Source organism: Desmodus rotundus, chromosome 12, assembly GCF_022682495.2.
Source record: "Desmodus rotundus isolate HL8 chromosome 12, HLdesRot8A.1, whole genome shotgun sequence".
NCBI lineage: Eukaryota > Metazoa > Chordata > Mammalia > Chiroptera > Phyllostomidae > Desmodus > Desmodus rotundus.
Window position 1 is genome coordinate 98,994,857 of NC_071398.1, and position 21,228 is coordinate 99,016,084.

The window sequence follows — 21,228 nt, forward strand, 5'->3', positions numbered from 1 at the left end:
CCTTGCTAGGCCTGGAGTCACCACCTACGCGCCCCCTCCTGGCTCCGCCCCTTCTTAGGTCACCTGGGCATTCCTATCACCTCTCTGAGTGGGAAGATGGGATGTGGGAGTGGAGCATCAGATTGAATGGTCTCCAAGGTCATTTTCACCTGTGACCTTTGATGCTCTCTGTCAGGTAGAGACTGGGGGGGGCGGGTGGAGACCCACAGACCAACGTTGTACAGCTTCCGAGTGTGGTTTCGAAGGTGCGTTTAGAGGTTGCAGGCACAGCTGTGCGGACTCCCTGGCTGGTCTGTTCAGACTCTGCCCTCCAAGATGAGACAGTGAAGGAAGAGATGCCCCCTCCCAGGTGGAGTGGATTCTTGGGGTTATACCTCTGCCCCCTCCCCTCGGAGCTGGGACAGCAGTGATGTGGGGCCTGGAGCGGTGGCCTGGTGACGTGGGGAAACCACCTGTGCCGGCCCCCCCACCTAGGTGACCAAGTGAGCCAAGGGTAGCAGCTGCCCAGCCCTCCAAGGCCCAGGTGGTCAGCAAAGGGGACCAGCTGTGTCTGCCCAGCAGCGGCTCCTGAGCATGGTGTGGGCGTCGGGGTCAGCCGGCTCCGGAGAGGTGGTTTCTTTTTTTGCTGTGTAAACACAGTGGTTGGCTGGCCCCTGGTCTGCAGTTTGCGAAGACCTTGGCTGAGAGCTGGGGGCTTGCCACCTTCACATTGGTCACACTCACTGACAACTTCTCCAGGCCAGCCAGGTACCTGGCACTGGGCAGGCTCTGGGTGGGAGGGGGAAGGAGTAGAGGGCTATTCTAGAGCAGAGGTGGCTTCAGCGGCAGGCTCTGCTCAGTCGGGGAGCATTTGTCTCTGTGTGTGTTCCCAGCACTTGTGTAGGTCACAAATGGACCTATTCCTGCTCAGCTGGCATGCTCGGGGGCGGGGCTGGGCGGAGGCCTTTTGCAGATGGGAATAACCCCCGGTGAGGCCTTTCTGAGGGCAGCCAGTGGTTCTCGGAAGCCCGGGGTTGGAGAGTGCATCCCCTGGGCTGGGCTGAGTTCTAAGGGTCCTGAGACCCCAGGTCCCCACAGGTGTCGCCCAAATGGGCGGGGACTTACTAGATCAGATGACTGAGCTTATCTAGAAACCGTACCTTGCAAGAGGACTCGCTGTCTCCTTTTCTCCTACTGAGGTCCATCCACTCATTTGCCCACCAGCCCCTGCACCTGCACGGTGCAGAGCACCAAGCCCGGCCTGTGAGCGGTGACGGGACGCATTTCCACTCAATTCAGGGAGAGACCAGGGACACTGATGCTGTAAATGGCCAAGTCAAGTACCCATGACAGAGGGGAGGTGACTGCCTCCAGCTGTGTGGGCGGGGGGTAGCTCCAGGGAGGTGGCAGTTTGAGCCAAGCCTTGGAGGGTGTTTGGCAGCGAGAACCACATTTTGCATAATTGGGAACGCAAAGTTGCCAGTTCCGTCTGGGAAAGGGAGAGAGGGAGGAAGCAGGAGGTGGATGGGAGGAGGAGTGGGGGAATCACACACTCTGAAGCTTCTGAGGCATTTTTGAGGACACCTGTCCTTGGTGCAGGTCGAAACCCCAGTGTACGCACGAAACCCAGACCCCCACACGCTCCCGACACCTCCCTGAGGGACTGCATGCACCGTGGCAGGTGGGATATTTGGCCTCTTGTCCACTTAGAAACAAACCTTCCTGGGTCTCTTGGTTTTGACAGGACCATGTTTAGGACTGTTGCCCACCTTGGCTGCTTTGACTGAGATTGCCGCCTGACAGGTCCCTGTGCTGTGCCCCCAGTACCAGGGCTGGGGGCTGTGGTGACCCAGAAGCCTGGGAACCCCATAGCACGCAGTGCAGCCTTCTCCCCGGCCTGGGAAGGCTGCAGTTAAGCACCTTAGACACTAGGTGGCAGCAGTGGGAAGCGCTAAGGATGCCCCCGAAGTTCTTGCTGGGGACTGCTCTCCACTTAGGTCCTCAGCTTTGGAAGGACCACCCCGCTGGCTTACATTAGAAACCTCACTGGGGAGGCAGGCTCTGCCCCTGCTCAGCTATGAGACGCTCAGTGACTGCCGTGAGGTGCGGCTGAGGACCAAGACTAGGGCCACCAGGTGCCAACATCATTTATCATTGAAGGAAGGGGCTGCCATGTGGTCACTAAGTGGCATTTGCAGTCGGCCAGGGGAGTAGGGCGGGGGCGACCGGAGGGGGACAGATGCAGCGAGAGGTCTTGGCCTGTTCCGTGCACCTGCAGGAGTATTTTCCCATTTGACTGTGTCCCCCCTGCACATTAGGGATGTGTGTCTGGACGAGCCCAGGTACACTGCCCCCAAGTGCCCCGCCCTGGGCCCACCACCCTGCTGGAAGGGACTGAGGGCAAGGTGGCTACAAGAGGGTGCGGCAGGGGCCCAGCATGTCCTGAGTGCCTCCTGTGTGCTTGCCGGTTGAGACGTCCGAGTGCCTGCTGCATGCTCATTCCAGGTTGGTGCAGGAGTCCCGGGAGCAGGGCAGCCTCTGCTGGGCTGAGTTCCAGGTCTGCACCCACGCCACGGTCCCCATTGCTGAGCTAGGTGTTCTTGGGTCAGTTCATCTCCCCGCACTGGTTTTCACTTTTGTAAGATGAGGTTTTGTCCCGTTTCTGTATGGGGACTCAAGATGCAGGGCCTCCCCTTGGGAGGTGACGTGGGTCACTCACCCAGCACTGTGCTTGTACACAGAGGCACTGAGCCCCTGCAGTCTCTTGTCTGTGAGTGTAGGTGGGTGTCTTGTCCCTGTATCCCAGGGACCCAAGATACTGTTATCCTTGGGGAGAGGTGTTGAAAGCTGGTGGGAATGAAGGGGTGTGGGGAGGAAGGGGGCCTGGTGCTGGGAGCTCCCGAGGGCTAAAGGGGCACAAAGCGGCTGTCACAGATGCTGTGCCCTGGGGCCCGGGCTGAGCCCCCGGTACGGCACGGCACTAGCTTGGCCTCCCGGCCCAGAAGAGGCACACTCCCTGAGACGCAGTCTGGGTCCTGCAGGGACAGGGACTGCAGATTCTCGGGTTCTCCACTCTGAGGAAGAGGCAGTGTGGGGACCGGAGTCCAAGCCGCTGTCCCCAGTGTGTGCAAAGTCCCAGATGAACTGTGGGGGACAGGAGGAAACTAAGCACCATTTTCACCCGGAGCAAAGGGAAGTGGCAGTGAGCACAGTGGTACTTTGACCACAAAAGGGGGCGGAGCCTGACATCCCTCCTGGGTTGGGGATAGACACACAGAACCCAGGGAGCCTAGGGAGTGAAGGGGTTGTCCCCAAGTACACTAAGCCGGCGTCGAGGCCAAACACCCAGTCTTGGCCATGTGATGGAGGAGGAGCCAGCTCTGCAGCTGAGGACAATGGACGAGGCTGGGTGAAAAGTCCTCATTGTTGGAAGCTGGGCCAGCTGGGTTTTACCCGGTAGGAAGCGCTACTGTATTGTAAACCGAGGCACTTGGGAGACTGGTGCCTGCTCGCCAGCCCTACAAAAACGGCAGGCCCAAGGAGCGCGGCTGGACTCCCTGGGAAGGACACAAAGCACAGCCCCATGAGCACCATTTTGCTCAGCACTGCTTTGGGGACATGGGATGCAGGGCGGGTCAGTTCCCCGGAGAGCAGGTGCCTGAGCCCTGTCAGCAGCTTGGGAATAAGAGGCCACTTGTTTTTCCTTTTGACACCACCCTTTTCAACTGTCACCAGTCATAGGATGTCCCCAGGATCCTGATCCTGCACGAGGGATGGTTTGCTGTGTTGTGGCGATGAAGCCCCGGAGGCAAAGCAGTTAAAAACCCACCTTCAAACAAAACAATGACAAGCTAATCCTGAAACACATTTCACTTAAGTTTTGGATTTTTCTGAAGCTAAGAAAAATGTTTAGGATTACTGTAAATCAGTATTTATAAACAAGTAAAAGTGTGTTTAGAGTAGTTTTGTTTACCTGATTAAATATCTGGTCTGTGGAAACTGCGTTTGTCCTTGGACTTGTGGACTTTCTGGTCCTAGCGGAAGATGGAGGAGGGCCGCCTGTTGCAGAAGTGGGGGGCTGGGGGCTCCGTACCACAGCCATCCGGGCACATCCAACCATGTGTTTCCAAAATTCCCCAAAGACAGCGAGACTCACGGAAGGTTGTGGAATGCAAACACTCCTCACCCAGAGTTTTCCCAGCTGGTGCGCCCACCCCAGCACCAAAGTCGAGGGCATGTGGTGATCGTCACTGAGATGCCAAACCTCCCCGAGCCCCTTGCCTGCCACCACTGAAGTCACGGTCCTTTGGCGGGGTGGGGGCAAGGTCCAGGGTCCAGTCTTTGACTTCCTGGGGCCCCCCAACAATACCCTCTGAACCACAGCCAGGACCTGCTAACCTGCCTCCAGAACACTCTTTCTGCCCCTTGGTTCCCCCGTAACACACAACCCCAGACTCTGCAAAATCGCTGAGAGGAGGAGACCTAATTCCTTTGACAAATACCATTTAAAAGAGAAATGACAGCTTTAGAGAAGTTTTTGGTTCTCCGGCAAAACTGAGCAGGAAGTTCAGAGTTCCCACGTGCCTTCTGCCCGCCCCTCCCTGTGGCACCCTGCCCCAGAGGGTGCATGTACCCGGTGGATTTCTTCCTGTCGCTTCTCCTGCCCGTTTCTCCTGACCCCACGGAGTCCTCCAGTGGCCTTTGTGCCGTGGGCTCCCCACCACCTCTCTACAGCATCCAGGACTGCTTGGTTTCGGCAGAAGAAGCGACTTTTCGGTTACTCTGCAAGGCTCCTCATCCTCTGTGGTTTCACGGGCCCCTCCTGGGATGTAGATGCTACAAATGGGAATCGCACCCCCACCCTGCCCCTTAGAAGAGATGGAACAGGCGCCCAGACAAGGTGGTGTCAGCAGGTCACATAACTGGGAACCAGAGGCTAAGACCCTTGCACTTCCTGAAAGCCATCTGTATCCGTTTGGCTGAAGCTCGAATCCCTCCCCTTGGCCCACTCACCGCCTTCTCTCATGGAGACAGGTGGGCCTGCCCAGGGCCAGCGTCAGCTGTGGAAGTCCAGCTGACACCACTGAGCCAACTGAAGAGGGACTTCCTCTCTGCACACAGCCCGCTTGTCCCCTCTGCAGCAGGACTCCCTGGGCGGGCAGCCACCTCAGGAGGAGCGATCCTGGGAGAAGTCAGAGAGGGTTCCTCTGCTCAGCTACACCTGAGTCCTCTCGGCCCAGCGGGGGAGAGGGATGACAAGTTAAGAGTGGGCAGGGAGGGTGGTGAAGGCTTACGGCTGCCGGAGCAGAGCCAGGTCGTTAACCTGTGGGGCAGGGGCCGCGGCAGGCAGCTTGAGTGGAGTTGCACACTGGAGTTGAGGGAGCCCAGGAATGAGGAGACAGGTGGTCACAACTCCCAGCTGAAGTCTCGCTGGAGTCTGGAGATGGGGAGCTGGAGCCGACAGCACCAGCTGGTGCTGCTGGTGACCCCTGAGCTCTGCAGGATGCCTAAGTCCCGCCCTTGCGTAGGGAGGGTCCACAAGCACTAAGGTGATGATTGGAGGTGAAGGGAAAGGGCTTTGGAATGAGATGGGGAAAAAGCTCTCCTATGCGATTCTATCACACACAAGTCAAAACAGAAAAGATTCTTAAATCTAGAAAAGAATAGAGACAGTCTTATGTTACAGAACAGACGGGAAAAGTGGGTCAGGGTGACAAGGCATTGAATACAAAGTCAAATTCAGGAGATCTTAAAACAACCAGCTTCTTTAATCAGAAAGCAACAACATGCAAATGGCAAGTGTAGAAATTTATTTGAATCAACATTGTCACTACACGAGAATTGCTCTCCAATGTCGATCCGGCTCCCCCGCCTGGAGGTGAGGGGTATTGCACTTCGAGGCTAGCACGGCTCTCACACGCAACTAGGGCTGGACACCTGCTGGGTTTGTCTGACACACTCTCCCAAGTTCATGCACACAATCAATCCACACCAACGCCAGGCTGTCCCCCAAAAGGGGAGACTCCAAAAACCATAACCTTAAAATTGCACTGAAGCTCTGTAAAGAAAAAATATAATAAACGTCTTATACAAATTTCAACACGTTAAGTGCCGGCCACTCCGAGTTGCTTACTCCTCGTCCTCGTTGTCATTCTCCTGACCGGAGCCCTCCGATCGGTCGCCCTCCAGCCGGTCTGGAAAACACCGGGGAAGACTCACGAAAGACGCACTCGCAGGGTTACAGCTGCGGGGATCGCCAATGCCTCCCACTTAAAATGCAGGTAACCCCACACGTCACCATGTCAAAATCAGTTCACGCTGTGCGTGGCTAAGTTACCGTCTGCCTCCAGAGGGAGAGTTTAGAAAGTAAAGGAAACAGCACTATCAACGTCAAACACGCATGTAGTTCTGAACACAAACGTTTTAAAAGCCTATAGATCCCAATGCACTGAGCGGTGGCTCCGACTGTCCCTGGGAGTCCGGGACCTACGGAGGGCACCGGTGTTGGGGGTCGGGGGGCTCGGTGAGAGGGGGGCTGTGCAGGCACCCAGCCCATCCTCGAGGGTCTGTGTAATCTAAGGTTTTTAAAATGAAGTCTCCGCTGTCTGTGCCGGGCGCTGTGCTAAGAGGTGAGGTACCAGGGTGGCAGTGACAGACATTTTGCCACCCCTGAGGTCACCTGGACGAAGGCTCAGGGCACAGAGCTGCGAGCAGGTCGCCAGCACAGCCATCCCCTCCTGCCACCATGACTGGTGCCTGCCGCTCCTCTGCTCCCATCTCAACACGGCCACTGTCCCCTTTGGGAAGCTTTCCCGGCCTGCCCGACTCGCAGCCCACGGGACTCTGAGCGCCTTCCTCCGCAGGCCAGCTCGCCTCGGGGCACCCACACTGACCCTCGCCACAGGGACAGTGCGCGTGCTCGCCTTCCTGCAGACTGGACTGAGGGCCCCTGGGTGGGGCCCCGGCTTCTTTTCCTCTTACATCCTCAGGGCTTAGCCCTGGACTTCAGGGATCTCCTCCACGAATGAGTGGGTTTTACTCGCTACACTGGGGCACATGGAGGAGGCGACAGCATTTCTGCCACAGACACGTGTCCCCATGGGAACATGGAAAATGCTGCAGCTAGACACACTCATCCGCGAGCGCAGATGGAAGCTGAGGCTTCATCATCTACAGAGGAGTCAACGTGCCCACTGACCCCTCCGAGGTCAGGCAGCCTGAGGGGAAGGACAGGAGGGGACAGCACGGTCAGGAAGGTGCTGAGGTGGGAGGAGTCTGACAAAGCCCGCATTCAGAGAGGCCCGGGGCGGGGGAGTGGGAGGAGCGAGTGCTGGAGTGAGCGAGGGAAGCAGACGAGCCCGAGGCCTGCAGCTCATGTGCACAACCTGAGCGTGTCCCCACCGCAGAGTCCAGGTCCAGGGGAGCAAGGGCCTGGAAGCTCATTCCAAACTCGGGCTTCACCCTGACCCACGGTGCGGCCTGGGGTAAGTCACTGCAAACCCACTTGGTGGGGGTTGGAGCCCAGTGAGGCTGGACCTGTGACGTGACCGGTCCGTGCCCGGCGCCCAACAGGAACTCTACAAATGCTTGTCACTGTCCTTACTGACTGGGAGGTGATCCCCACGTGTGAAGACGTTTGATTTATGAGATTGGGGGACAGTGACGAACACCTGTTTGGTAAACACATTTTGGTTATGAAGGGTACTGAACTTTTTGTTGTTTGGTACACAGATTATTGAATTCCTTCTTGAATATTAGAATCTTTGTGTTCTGTGTTATCTGAGGCCCTGAACCTCAGTCTATCACCCAGAACAAGAGTACTGATGAAACACAGCGGTGTCTGTCTCAACCCTAGCAGGCCGCATTTCTTTTCGTGGGGGCCACACTGATTTTGAGCAAAGGGACCACTAGAGGGTGCTGACGGTGACACCGGGGTTCCTGGCAGGAGCCTCCCTGGGAAAAGCAGAGCAGCTGGAAGTTTTAGGTGAAAGCCGCCTTAGTCCCGCCACTCAGGTCTCCAACTGCAGCGTGTTTCCCGCCCACAACCGCCGCCCCAGGAACAGGACGGCCCTCACCGGCTCTGATGTGGTTCAGCGAGGCCAGCATCCGCAGCATGAAGGAGGCGGGCACTGTGATGGTGTTCCGGGTCTCCTCCAGCATCAGCTCATTGCGGGTGATGACCTGTGGGCGAGCACAGCCACACATCAAAGGCCTGGGGGTGACACACCGTCCCCCGCAGGCCGGGAGGGTGGTGAGAGAGCAGCCCCTTGGCCTCTGTGCCTGCTGCCCACACTACACTCCCCACCGAGGCTTCTCAGTGCTAAACGGTCGCTCTCAGCGCACAAGAGCGAGGCAGGGAACGCTCCTTGTTGGGACAAGAGGACATGGGCCCCGTCTGGCTGCGGTCACATCAGAGATGGGACCCACGGTATAACCACGGGCAAAGGGGCAAGGGCAGTAGGAAGCACAGAGTGCGGGGAGGGAAGGGAAGCCTCAGCAAACACAAGTGCGCCCGCGGGCCGCCCCGGGAAGGACACCACCACTCCGTTCACTGGGTCCCCGAGGAGCCCCGACTGTCTGTCCCCAGATGAGCTTCTCGTCTACTGAGCGCCTTTTGCACACACACTGCAGGTCTCTGTGCACGGGCGTTTCCAGTGCCTTCGAACAATGTGGGACACGCCAGCCCTTCTGTCCGAAGGGCTCCCTGGCACCCCCGTCTGCCTGTAAACTCGGTCCTGGTGACATCCACATCCTCGCTGAGGACGTCCCCACCCCGTCCACTCCGTCCCCAAGTGCAGCTGTTCCTCCCTACGGGCTTGCTCACGCTGTGCGGACGTCTCAGTCACTGGCCACACGCGTGCTAGCTGTCCAGGTGACCTCTGTCTTTCCTCTCGCCCACGAGCTCCGAGCGCGGGGCTTGCCTTTGTAACCCCACACACCCGGTGCTGTGGGCCAGAGTCAGTCACAGGAGTGGACTCCATGTGGGGACCGTGCTCCGCTGTCCACCCTACTCTGAAGGGCTCTGCTTTACCCATCATGTCCCGACCTGAGCAACAGGCCCTCGTGATTTACTTGTCCAGAGGGAGAAGCAGCCCCGAGCTGCACTCCCCACCCCCCGGAGCTCAGCAGTCGGCAGCCAATTAACACAGTGGACACCTGTTAGCATGAGAAACTGCCCATGGAGACCCACAGGTGAGAACCCGGGCTGAAGGAAAGGCCGATCGTCCACTTTCCTATCCTGATTCCACAGAGGAGCTGGAACCTCACAGAGCTCGGCTGGAAAACCGCTGACTTAACAGGAAGCTGAGGGAACCTTAAAATACCGTTAACAAAGGAAAGGATTCCCGTCACCCGTTTGCTGCCCGCTGGTCTGTGGTGATGGGAGACGGCGCGGAAAACCACAGCGTCGGGCACAAACAGCGCCCCGGCTATGCGCTGGCAGTCCGTGCCCAGTTTCTTACTACAAAATCATAAGCACGTGACTCTGTAACATAGTATCGCACTCCAGCGCACCGTGTGACATTTTAGGTGACGTGCTCAGAGTGCCGTCCGTCTCACACGAGACATCCATGTCCCCTCCCAGGCACGCTCACACAGGCGCTACTTCTGCCGGGCTCTGTATCAAAAGGATGGTGTTTTTTTAATGACTCTTTGCCGCAATAGAACAGAGTGTCAACCTATTTTTCTCAAACTCCAAGACACTCTGGTATTACTAACACTCAGCCTTCGAATTAGCAAAATACTAGTTTGATTTTTACCTCTAGTATTGGAGGCATGTTTTTATCTTAATTTTTCCTTTTTCAAAGTTGACCTCCTTAACAGCAGGACCTTGTTTTAGGCTCCCACCAATGAGGGGCTGCTCTGAAGCCTCTTAGGAAAGCCTTTCGGGAACAACGTAAAGTGGGCTCTGATACGTGTAATACACATCTTACTTCGTCAGCAAGTTTTCGGTTGAAAATCCTCGACTCCTCCAGCGGGGACCAGATCTTTATGTCATAGTCGATGCCAGATGAGGCCAGGACTGGAAAGAAAACGTACGAGTCACCCTCAACTCAGACCACATGCCACGTCTTCAAGGCGGGTGCGTGTACACACGTGTTGCACATGCGTGCATGTGCAGGTGTGCACATTCCTGTGCATATGCAGCAGGGCCTCCAATATGTCACGCCACTTCATTGTGACACCGACCAGATGCCACAGGCACATTGAGTCTTGATGGTAACAATGTGCTCAGGGTGAAACTGGTTTTGAATACGCTGTTTCGCTTCAAGTCACCGACCCCATCCACAGCGTCCAGTGAGGACCTACTGTGTGTACACATGCAGCGCAAGTGAGCTGAAGTGGAAACTGTACGGATACGTCTGTTAACCGAGAATATTATTTTGAAGATTTCCTAAAAGTGACCCTGGAATACAATTTTAAGACCATCTTGAAGGACTCGAAGTTCCTTCGTATACGCTGCTGTTTTATGAGACACATGGGCAATTCCCAATGGAAAGCAAGAGCCACCCAGTGCACCTTTGGAAGTTCCATTTGGATAATCAGCGAGGAGTTCACCCAGCTCAGAGGAACTGGCGGGAGCACACACTCTTTAACTGACCTCCCCACGCTTCCTGCCAAGAGCAGGCTGTGTTTGTTTTACACCCCAGCAGAGCCTGACTGATGCCAGCGGCTGCCCACTAGGGTGATTCGGACTATTCTCGTGTTAACAACTGGAACACCAGCGGGGCTGACGGGCCACACTCATGATTCCCAGCCCTGGTCCTCTCACTTGGGTCGAACGGATGAGGCTGCAGGCAGTTCACCACGTGGTTGTCAGCTTCCAGCAGCATCAGGTGCTCAGCAGTGTGCCGGTCCCAGATGAAGATGTGGCCACAGTCGGAACCACTCATCACAAAGTTAGCACCCCAGAAATTGGCTTCTTTTATCTGAGGGGTTACAAAGAGGAAAGTATAAGGAAATTCAAATCCAAGTTATTTAAATAAACATTTATTCTAAATATGTATTATTGGCTGAGAAAATAAGAATTAAAGAGCTTCCTTGTCTTCTAGTATCTTCAACTCACAACAGGGGTTTGGGGCAGGGGAACACGGCTCTCAGTAGTGGCCAGTCCCTGGCGAGCACACAGACTGTTTGGTTCCATGCTGTTGTGTTTATGCGTCTGAAACAGTTCTTAGCACACAGTAGGTGCTAAATTAGTAACTGCTGAATGAACGGATGGGACTTCTGAGCTTCTGACAGTATAACACAAAGTCCCGATCGCTTTCTCAGCTCTCTGAAGCTCCCATGAGTGAGCAGGAGAGCTACAGACAGGCGGGCTTCTCTGAGGCAATGAGACAGAGGGCGTGGCATACTGGAGCGGCTGGGATGACATTTCCGATGGATGCGTGCAAAGGAGCCCTCCAAGTCTCTGGACTCCAGATCTGCCTTTTTTCAGTCATGTCCTCTGCAGCTGCTACTTTGCTCTTTTTTTGGCAAAGCAAAGGAGGGGAGCCAGTTTTGTTGTTACTTGGACCTATTATTTTATTTACTCGACTTCTTTTTATTTCATTCCAGCCCCTAATTATTTTCCTCCAAAATTTTACCCAGCAAAATGCAAGAAATGTAAGCTGCTTACTTCTAGGGACAATGGTATTCTTTCTTGAATGATAAATCGTTACTACCAATGATTTCTATAGAGAGCTTATTATTTCCCTACCCTTAAGTAACTGTTCACCCAAACCTCGAAGAAAGCAGGTGTAAACCGACTCTGGAGACACGTTTTGGACACTCAGCGATTGGACAAGAACAGCACTTTGTAGCTGTAAGTGGTTCAGAGTAACAGTCCCTGCACACACTGGTCACCCCACTAGAGCCCCTTAGTGCGTGACCAGCCAGCGCGGGCCTGCGGACCTGTGGGCTGTCCGAGCTCGGAAAGGTCTTAGACACCATCGGGTCTGTTCTGTTTACTCCACGAGGACGCTGAAGTCCAGAGAGCACAATGACCAGACCAGACCTTCACTTGTCAATCTCAGCGGGTGATGGTGAGAGCACCCTGACTATGCTGCGCATCAGTGAGTCTGGGTTTCACGCCGTCAAATCTTTCTCTCCAGAAAGAGCCAGAACTACTGTGACTTAAAACCACCTAGTAGCAAGGCACACAGCAAGTGTGAGAGGGCGAACAAGCAGCCCTGGTCGCTCGTACAAGCTAAAATGTTGAAAATCCCACACTAGTCCCTGGAAAAGCTAATGGTCTTCATGCTCCATCACAGGACTAGAAAAACCATGCTTGGGTCAAGGGCAGATGTGAAGGCGCCACAAGGTAATGCTGGGACCACTGGCAACCTGGGAGCAAGACGGTTATGCAAAAACACAGGCGTGGTGAAACCGCGCACTCTGCGAAGAGTGCCAAGGGCACTGGGTACCATTGTCCTGGAGTTGCGGTGGCCCTTATACACCATCTTCACCAGCGGCCTTCTAATGTTCAGAGTATCCAGCTCTTCCATTTCCTTCCTCTCTTTCCTCCGCCGGAAGAACTCCTGAATGCGGGCAACAGCAGAGCGTCTGTGAATTCCACATGAAAAGAAAAGAAACAAGTGAACGACACTCACAAGCCACTGCGGAATGAAGCGATGCGTGTTCGAGTCAGAGGTCTAGGAACTATGTCAAGTGCACGTGGTCTCGGTGAGGCACCCCCCTGGCAGCGACCCGAGGCAGACATAGCAGGGGGGCCCGTCGGACTAGTCGAGTTATGAGAACACAGTGTTTTAGTGAGGAGGTCACGGAGCGATTTGCTCCCGGTGGGGACAGTAGAGGGGCAGCATGCGGCACGCTGAGTTTCAAAGGGCGGCTCGGTAAGACCGTAATTCAGACAGATTCCTGTGCAGGTCACCACAAATGAAACAGGCCCTAGCCAATGCCGTCTCTCCTCCTCTCCACACCAGGAAACGTAAAGGCATGAAGGGAAGCCAAAGGAAAGAGCAATGGATAAACTTATGTTTTGAGATTCTGTTTAAAGATGTTCCCAGCGAAGGGCGGATGAGTCAAGGACATGAGTATGGTCACACGTGCCACAGACGAAGACCTTCCAAGAGAGTCTGCTCTGTGCGGACTCCCCAGGGAAGAGCAGACCGGCCCGGTGAGGCAGCTCCTCTCCGGAGAGCGGCCAATGGCAGAGCAGGGGCTGAGGGGTAAGGAAGGGGCTCTGTTCAGACCGCTCGACTTATTAGCAGAAGCTTGTCCTAACCCATGAGAGTGCATAATAAGTCTGTTAGCTTGAATATTTAAAACACTGCATTCTGACATTATATAAATGAAAAATCCAAGATATACAAGTGTATGAATCAGTAAGAAGAATGAACATTGTAACAGAAAATCATAGGACTAGAAGAATCATGTTCTTCTAGACATGAGTAGGAAAATTACAGAAGAAATGAACAGTTACTAACTATATAAAAGGATGCTCAGCCTCACTAATAAGGAGACAACTAACGGCTTCACATATGGCAGAGAGAGTGAGGGCCGTCTTTTCCAGCAAACTTCTCACAGCTAAGGTCAGGTGGCCGGCAGCAGTGAGCGGTGACGGTACCGAGGCAGGAAGGAGGAGTCGCGCTCTGCTGCGGCAAGGCACTCACGCCACCCGTGAAAAGGTGCGGCACTCTTTGAAAGGGGACTTGGGTTAGTTGTCGACGTATGTTGCAAACTCTTGGGCAACCACAAATAGAAGTAAAAACAAAAAAGAAAGTGTAATTGCTACACCAAGGAAGGACAAAAAATGGACTCATAAAATGCTGAATTAAAACCACAAAAGGAAGAAAGTGAGTGGAAGACAAAAAAATCGAATTAAGGAACCAGGGCAGGAAAAAGCTGCCTTTTCTTTAGAAGTCCCCCCAGACGACGTCCATGCACGAAAGCAGAAAGCAGTGAAGGGGCGCAGAGCACGAGTCTACTCGCGTTCGCTCTAAGGGGGGGTCGGCGCTGCTGCTCCTGTTTCCCTCTGGTGACGAGTTCACAACAGCCTCCGCATCAACGGTCTGGCTTTGCTGCAACTCATTTAAAGCAGCGCCGCGTTTTTCAGTTGGGGTCTCCACTGCAAGAGCAGAAACTGGCTTGGGGTACTTGGAACAACAGGTATAAATAAACCGGAAAATCAAAAAGCCTTGCAACAAATTCCATTTTTCTGTCATTTCACTAGAGAGTGGTAATTGGTAGTAGACCAATTTGCAGAAAGTTACTTCAAACTACCTTAATGTTAACACAGCCTGAAAACACCAACATAAAAGCAAAAATAACCTGGAGACGCTCACACGGGAGTCGTCATGGGACTGGGCCCCCTGCAAGGGACTCTTCTACCCACCACCGTTTCGGGCTCACTTCATTTCTGCGTCCCTTCCATTCCACTTTGTTTCAGAAACGAACGGTAGGTAACAGACGCGTGCTGCTGGAACCAGGTCCCAGGTTGATTCTGGCAGCGCACTGAACTTTGAGCAGGTAAAAATGGGACAGAGGGCCACCCGAACGCCGAATTTAATTCCCAACGTGCCCTGTTATTAGTCTCCAGATAACAGAGTGTTTACGAGTTATGTATCATCTTGATATGAGGCCTTATTAAGGTATTTATAAGAATACAGCCTCCTTTAAAAAAAATCAGAATCTTACACTATGCGCAGAATTAGACTCGAGTCCATTTTTAATTCCCGATCTCAAGGAAAAGGAATATATTTGAATAACAACAAAAAGGTGCTGTCACCCCAATCAAGTTTAAAACAAAAAACCAAAAAAAACATGAGTTGCATTCTTCAACAAAATATCCAAAGCAAGAGACCAACATGTAAAGCACATCCTTTCGGGTGGTGGCTGCTTCTTCGTGTGACACACTGGACGTGAACACTGGTCACACACACACACGCACAGGAAGCTGCTCTGGGCCCAGTCCCATGCACGCACGCATGCAGCCAGAGACGGTCCGTGCGGAGCAAGCTGCTTTGCAAGGCTGAGCCCTTCCGAGCTCGGTCAGCCCCGGGGAGTAGTAACCGTTAGTAGGAAAGGGGTTAGCCGTGGGAAACAGCGTCTAGCAAAGTCACCATAAAAAAACAAGAACAACAACAGGAAGGAAGGAGCACGCTGAATTACCTCTTTATTCTATCCCCTATTGTGGTTCCTCTGACATTAAATCTAGTGAAGGGAACACAGCACAGTCACTCCAGACGCCACAGAAGCAGGCACCGAGCGCTCAGGTTGGCGCTGCCTCACCGCCCCGCAGGCCCACAGAACCTCCGCTGCCCTTTGCGCTCTGGTGTCGTGACAGAAGGTGTCCTTCAACTGAGTGTGTGAGGAGATGGAGGAGACAGAAGCACGCACTGAAGACAGATTAGAAGGAAGACCTGGCACTTAATTCCTTTTATCTTTTTTAAAAAATGTGCGGGGGTGACACTGGCTCACAGGACCACACAGGCTTGCAGTGCGCAGCTCAACCAAACATCACCGGCTCGCTGCATCGGGCGCCATCGCCCCGAGCAAAGTCTCTTCCTCTCCTCCTTACCCCCCTTGTCCCCTCCACCTACCCCCGCCCCTTAAAGAGGCTAGAACCCGACCCTGTTACAGAGCGGAGGGACCCGAAGGGACTCAAATCCACACCACCCATGGGGGCTCCATGGCCCCCAGGCTGAGCTCTCCTTGGGGAGTAACTCGCCAAGCCCCGAGGTGACACTCTGTCCTAACCAGAAGACCACACAAGTGACCAATAACACAGCTTGTAATACCCTAGGGGCCCCGTCCCTTCTTTGTGATCGCTCTTTTTTTCCTCTGCAATCTCCTTTAATAGAGAATGAACTTGAAATGTTCATAAACACTGAGAGAGTGATCGTAATGACGACTAAACAGATGGTGGCCAGTTCATAGCACGTGAAGAATTTGGGCTTCAGAGGAGGTAAACCGAACAAATTTCTACGTAAGTAAGAAATACTTTTTAAAAGTCGTTAACAGGCAACATGGGGTTAATACCTTGAATCTTTGAGTCTGTAACCGAAAGTATTCGAGACTACTGAGGACTGAGGACATCTTCAGGAAGCTTACTCAGATGCCTGTCCTTTTTCAGAGCAAAGCACCTCTGGGGTGTGCCAGGAGGAAGAGCGCCCGCTAGGCCGCCACCGTTTCCCCCACGATGCAGCTGGCACCTGGAAACCCTCGCACGGAGGCCAGCCCTTGCCCTTCCCCGGTCCCAAGGCCCGTGTGTATGTGTGTTTCTAAACCCAGCACCTAAAATCACCAGGGGACCACATACTACTTCTGTGCCTTGGTTTTTCTAGTACCATGCTTAGCAAGTGTATGTTTGATTAGTTCTTCCTTCAGTTTAGTTTCCCTTTCATGTTCTATGTTCTTGCCCTAGACCAAGTTCAAGGGGACCTAATGCATGGGGATCATAGATTTCACAGTTTTAAACTCGGGATGTCTGCCAGACGAGGCCTTTTACCACAGACTCCCACTCGGTTTCCCTAAGACTGACCGACTGGAGAGAGAGGAGCAGCGAACTACGGCTCGGGCGCCTACCCCTGCCATCCGCCAGCTGTTCTTCACGGCCCACGGGCCGAGACCAGCTCTCACACTGGTAAATGCAGACATTTTCAACAGCTAAGTGTGTACCTGCGTAACAGCCTCTGCCGTACAAAGTCCCAGTTCTGTCTGCGCGGAGACTGGCCGGAGTTAATGAGAAGAGCACCCCGTTTACAAATAGCTGTGTTAGATGTTAAGGCCTTTGTTTTCTAAGACACTTCCACCTCATGCTCAATCTCAGCCCAAGAGTGAAAGCCACGGCACACTTATCTGACCAAATTATAAGGATGCAGATCTCGAAAGAGAAATCATTATTCCACATTTGCAAAGAACTGTTTTGATATTTTTATTAAATGCGTGTCCAAAATGGCTTAGCTATAAACTTTTTAGGTTTCATTTTTTTAAATTAAATTTGAGGCAAAAAAAATGTATGAGATCACTGTGTAATTCTTTATACAAATTCAAGCACAGATCTAAATCCATACTTTCACCGTTTTTAATTTTCGGGCCACTTCTCGGCCCTAACCACACTAACCTTGACTGAATCCTCCTCGCTGAGACGCGCACCCTTCAGCTGGGACTTTTGCCCTCGTGTGAAATGTGTCCTGAGACTCAGAGCCAAGAGGTGTGGCTTTTACAACAGAGCTTTGGGACCTTTTGTCCCTTCATAAGCAAATTCTCAAAGACCACATGTCTACTTACAATGATTCTTTTCCTGCTCTTAAAAAGGAAAATTTCTTAAACTTTCTCTAGAATAAAACACAACACAGCTATTTCTCCAAATTTAGAAGTCAAATAAATGGGATGTGGTAGCAGGGTAAAGAGCCCCTGGAAAGGGGCAGAAATATGGAAAGTATATTTTATACAGGTAGTTCAAGATTTAACCCTACCCCTAAAATCAGGAACTTTAAAAATTACTCAGATAAAAGCCAGAAGGAAGGTTTTTCTCCATAACAAATTTTTGGTAAATAGCTAGGAGAGAAGAATGTAGATTTCAAAGAAAAGTTGGAGTAACTATGAAATACTGATTATAATCACTTTAGCACCACATCCGTGTGTGGGTCTTTGTACACACAGAACATTGTATTTAATTTCATAAATTTAGTCAAATTGTTCTCCAGGTTCTTGTAAGCGGCATATATATTGTCCTCTGTTCATCAATAAATTGAGTTTTTTCTAAGGGTAAGAATTTTACTGTCCTGTTACTCTTCACTAAATTTGCTATTATGTTCTACAAACTAAAACAAAATAACCTATGGGAAAAAACAGGGCTAACTACCTCAACTGGGTACCCAGACGCTCGTGTGATATTTAGTTTAGAGAAAAAAGCAGGGAGGCAAGCGCAGGCCCAGAGGCAGCCTGAAGTCTGCAGTCGGTGTGAGGATGTGAGTTCAGCAGAGCACACGGCGCGGGGCCAGCCCAGGCCGGCTCTTGCCCCTGACCGTCTGCTCCCCAACACTCTGCTCATCTTGTTCAGTGCCTGGGTTTCTGGGGTCCCTGAGGCCAGCAGATGCCAAGTCAAAGGGAGAGCCAAACCCTAGGAGAATCCCTCACACATGTAAATCATCTAAATATTATGAAAATGATAAAGAAATGATAAAGCTCAACAGAAAGACAGTTCCTGTAGTATGATAACTCCAAAGAAAGGACAATATAAGCTCAAGACGTTTCGGATTCTCTGAGACCCACTCCTTCCCCAAGCCCTCCTTTTCCAATGGTGGTGTCCACTGTGCTTAGAGACAAAGACAAAACAAAAAACCACACCTCACCATAGGCCTAGAATACACAACCCTGCTCAGTCTCTCAGTTTTCTCGGTTACTAAGCAGGACTGGCATGAGAGTGTGATTAGCCTGGATAGAAGATACCAAATACTTAGGACTTTCTGCTAGTGTCTATTATCTACCAAAAATATAACTTCTTATTTAAACAAAGAAATCTGGAAAGTGATACGGTACATTCTGTTAAAAGGCAGATAGTGCCCTGGCTGGCGTGGCTCAGTGGATCAAGTGCTAGTCTGCGAACCGAAGGGTCACCAGTTCGATTCCCAGTCAGGGCACATGCCTGGGTTGTGGGCCAGGTCCTCAGCAGGGGGCTGCGAGAAGCAACCACACATTGATGTTGCTCTCCCTCTCTTTCTCCCTCCCTTCCCCTCTCTAAAAATAAGTAAAATCTTTAAAAAGAAAACATATCTGTAAAAAAAAGAGTAGATACTTAAATTTGACTTTCAATTATGACCTTAGCATCATTTTTGTTACATAAGTACAGAAAAAAAAATTAGGGCGTGTGTCCACTTATGCAACAGGTAATGGAAGGCCGTGTGTGTGCAAGCTGACCACGTGCAGACACCAGCCCTGCGCCCTGGGTTTTGGAGACCATGCATCTGATTTTCAAAATGCGTGATGCGCGGTCACCTCCCGTGCAGGCCTCGGGGGTGGTGATGTGCTGAGGGATGCCCTCTGGGTATGGAGAGAAGGGTAACGGAGCTCTCCTTGTCTAAAATACAGGCTGAGAATGCTGGAGACTGATGTGTGCGGGCAGGGAGAGGATGGGGGATTACCCTCCAAGTGCAAACCCAGAGCAGGAGAGCTCCTCTCCGTGTACAAAGGGCGCCATTGCAAAGCGAACACCTGGCCCATTACTAAAGGCAGACCGTCCTTCGACAGAGAAGGAAAGGCAGCCTCGCTGAACGGCAGGATGTTCGCTTTCCTCCATCAGCTTCACCCCCAGCGCCGCTCCTACTGCTGTGTGAGCAGCCACATGAGAGCGTCCTGCAGGTTTAATCCAGCTGTCATCTACTTCGTACTTCCTGTGACTGACTGACCGACTCGTACAATCCAAATAAACTCTACCCCGTTTTATAAATAAGGGCACTGAAGCTTGCATGAGAAAACGTAGCTGGGAAGAGGGGAAACCAGGACTCCGACTGGAGGCAGGGTGCCTAAGAGGGCGGAGCTTGCACGAGGTCTGATGGCACTGACTGTAGAAACGGGTTTTGAAGAGTATGGAGCGCAGTGCACTTTCAAAGACCGGCTGTATCTACTAAAAAATAAAACACATCCCGTGATCACATAAAGCGACGTCTGGGAAAAGTATGTGACCATGTTAGCAGTTCAGTTCTTCACTGTGGTTATATTTGTTACTTGGTGCAATTTTTCATTTTCTAAATTAAGTTACTAAAGTTTAGTAGAAATCAAAGAAGAACACAATGTTGCCAGAACGGGAACTACTACCACACTACCCTAACCCAGGGTCAGGAGAGTAAAAGTGTCCAAACACCTGATAAAGGCCAGGATGTGCACGGCTAAGTCTAACCCTGACTTCATAAATAACCCGGGGGCCGTCCTCCACACCCCTTGCCCCCGACCTGTACGCTGAGCCGCGGCCTCAGCGTGGGGGAGACAGAGCTGTGAGACTCGATTCCCCGCTTACCGCACACTCTGCTCAAAGAACCGGTGCCATCGTGGCGTGATTTCTAGTCTGGGGAGTTCTGTGCCTTTTACACGACTGAGGAGCCCTTAGAGGAAGCCACTGTCCAAAATGGAGAGACTCTTTTACATGACTTCAGAGAAAGCTTTGTGAATTCTATTTTTTACAGGTCGTGTTAATTAAAAATGTACCCACCTATCACCAGGTCCTGCTCGATACCTTGCCCCTGGGATCAGGACTGGGTCATCGTCACTGTCATCTGTGTCCTGGAGAGCAGAGTCTGTGGCTGATGCGTCCTCGGGCGGTATGGGCCCGATGGCCGCTGTCTGACACAGATGTTCAGGGCTGGGGCTGCCGCGACAGGCAGTGGCCTCGGGGCCGGGTCCATCAGGCATTCCTGGTCCCCGGCCCCTCTCACACAAAGTGGCGTCTTCCGGAGCCCCACCCGGACTCTCGGGGTCCAACTCGTCCCTCTCGCCTACGCAGGAATCTGCGGGCTCAGGCGAGCGCCGGTCTGATGGTGCTGTCAGAACACAAAGTCGTCCCGGGGTCACGTGCGGCCTTAGTTACTGACTCTAACTTCCCAGCGGACAGAGACCTTCTCTAACATGGTCTCATTGCCCTAAACGGAGAGGAGAATTCCACCGCACACCTAACGGAAACGCCGCTAACTCTGCAGAGACCAATACGGGGGAAGGTTTCTTGTCTTCCCACGTGAAGCAGCTACCTGAAGAGGGGAGGACTCACCTCTGTCCGTTCGGTTCTGCACCGTGGTTTCTGCAGATGCACCTTCCTGCCTCGCTGTCCCACCCTCCGAGGATTCTTCGGGAGCTCCTGGGAAGTAAACCAAACAATCATTAAATACAGTTTTTTTAGAAAAACAGCCACCAACTTAGCACTCCAGCTTTCTCACGTGTAAGTAGTTCTTAACCCTTTTGGGGTCACAGACACCGCCAATGGGATAAAGCTCCCCTTGTAGGATGCCGGTCCCGACGCCCACAGCAGACGGGACAGGTGCCCTTGGGGAGCGTGTGCCCGCCCCTCCCCGAAGCCCCAGCCTTCTGGGCACTGACTCCACACGACAGTCTCTGGTGTGCGTGTTGCACAGATGCCTCACAGCTGACACACTTTACCGTGCTTGTTTTCTAACCTTCACGAAGTCCACGTGTAAAACTGAGTGTTCTCTGGCCCCTCGAGCATGCACCTGGTATCACCTGAACGATCATGAACAGGCAGGAAAGCTGGGCCTGCTTTCAATTGTTTTGTCCACTGAAAATACTTAATTCTCGGAC

At 52.7% G+C, this 21,228-nt stretch overlaps 1 protein-coding gene across 8 annotated transcripts in view; it reads right to left on the minus strand.

Moving 5' to 3' along the window:
- Positions 1–5,717: 5,717 nt before the first annotated feature.
- Positions 5,718–21,228, minus strand: part of DCAF6 (DDB1 and CUL4 associated factor 6) — a 71,452-nt gene continuing 55,941 nt past the window's right edge. For 5 of the 8 annotated variants that reach the window (XM_053914408.2, XM_045189909.3, XM_053914410.2 and 2 more), the window contains 8 exons: positions 20,684–20,770; positions 20,132–20,459; positions 15,091–15,132; positions 12,384–12,522; positions 10,751–10,907; positions 9,912–10,000; positions 8,055–8,160; positions 5,718–6,173 (listed from right to left, as the gene is read on the minus strand). In XM_053914408.2, the coding sequence (XP_053770383.1) occupies positions 6,109–6,173; positions 8,055–8,160; positions 9,912–10,000; positions 10,751–10,907; positions 12,384–12,522; positions 15,091–15,132; positions 20,132–20,459; positions 20,684–20,770 (1,013 nt within the window). In that variant the 3' untranslated portion in view covers positions 5,718–6,108. The remainder of the gene's footprint in view (positions 6,174–8,054; positions 8,161–9,911; positions 10,001–10,750; positions 10,908–12,383; positions 12,523–15,090; positions 15,133–20,131; positions 20,460–20,683; positions 20,771–21,228) is intronic. The other 3 variants (XM_053914409.2, XM_024553754.4, XM_024553763.4) reach the window with 1 other exon arrangement.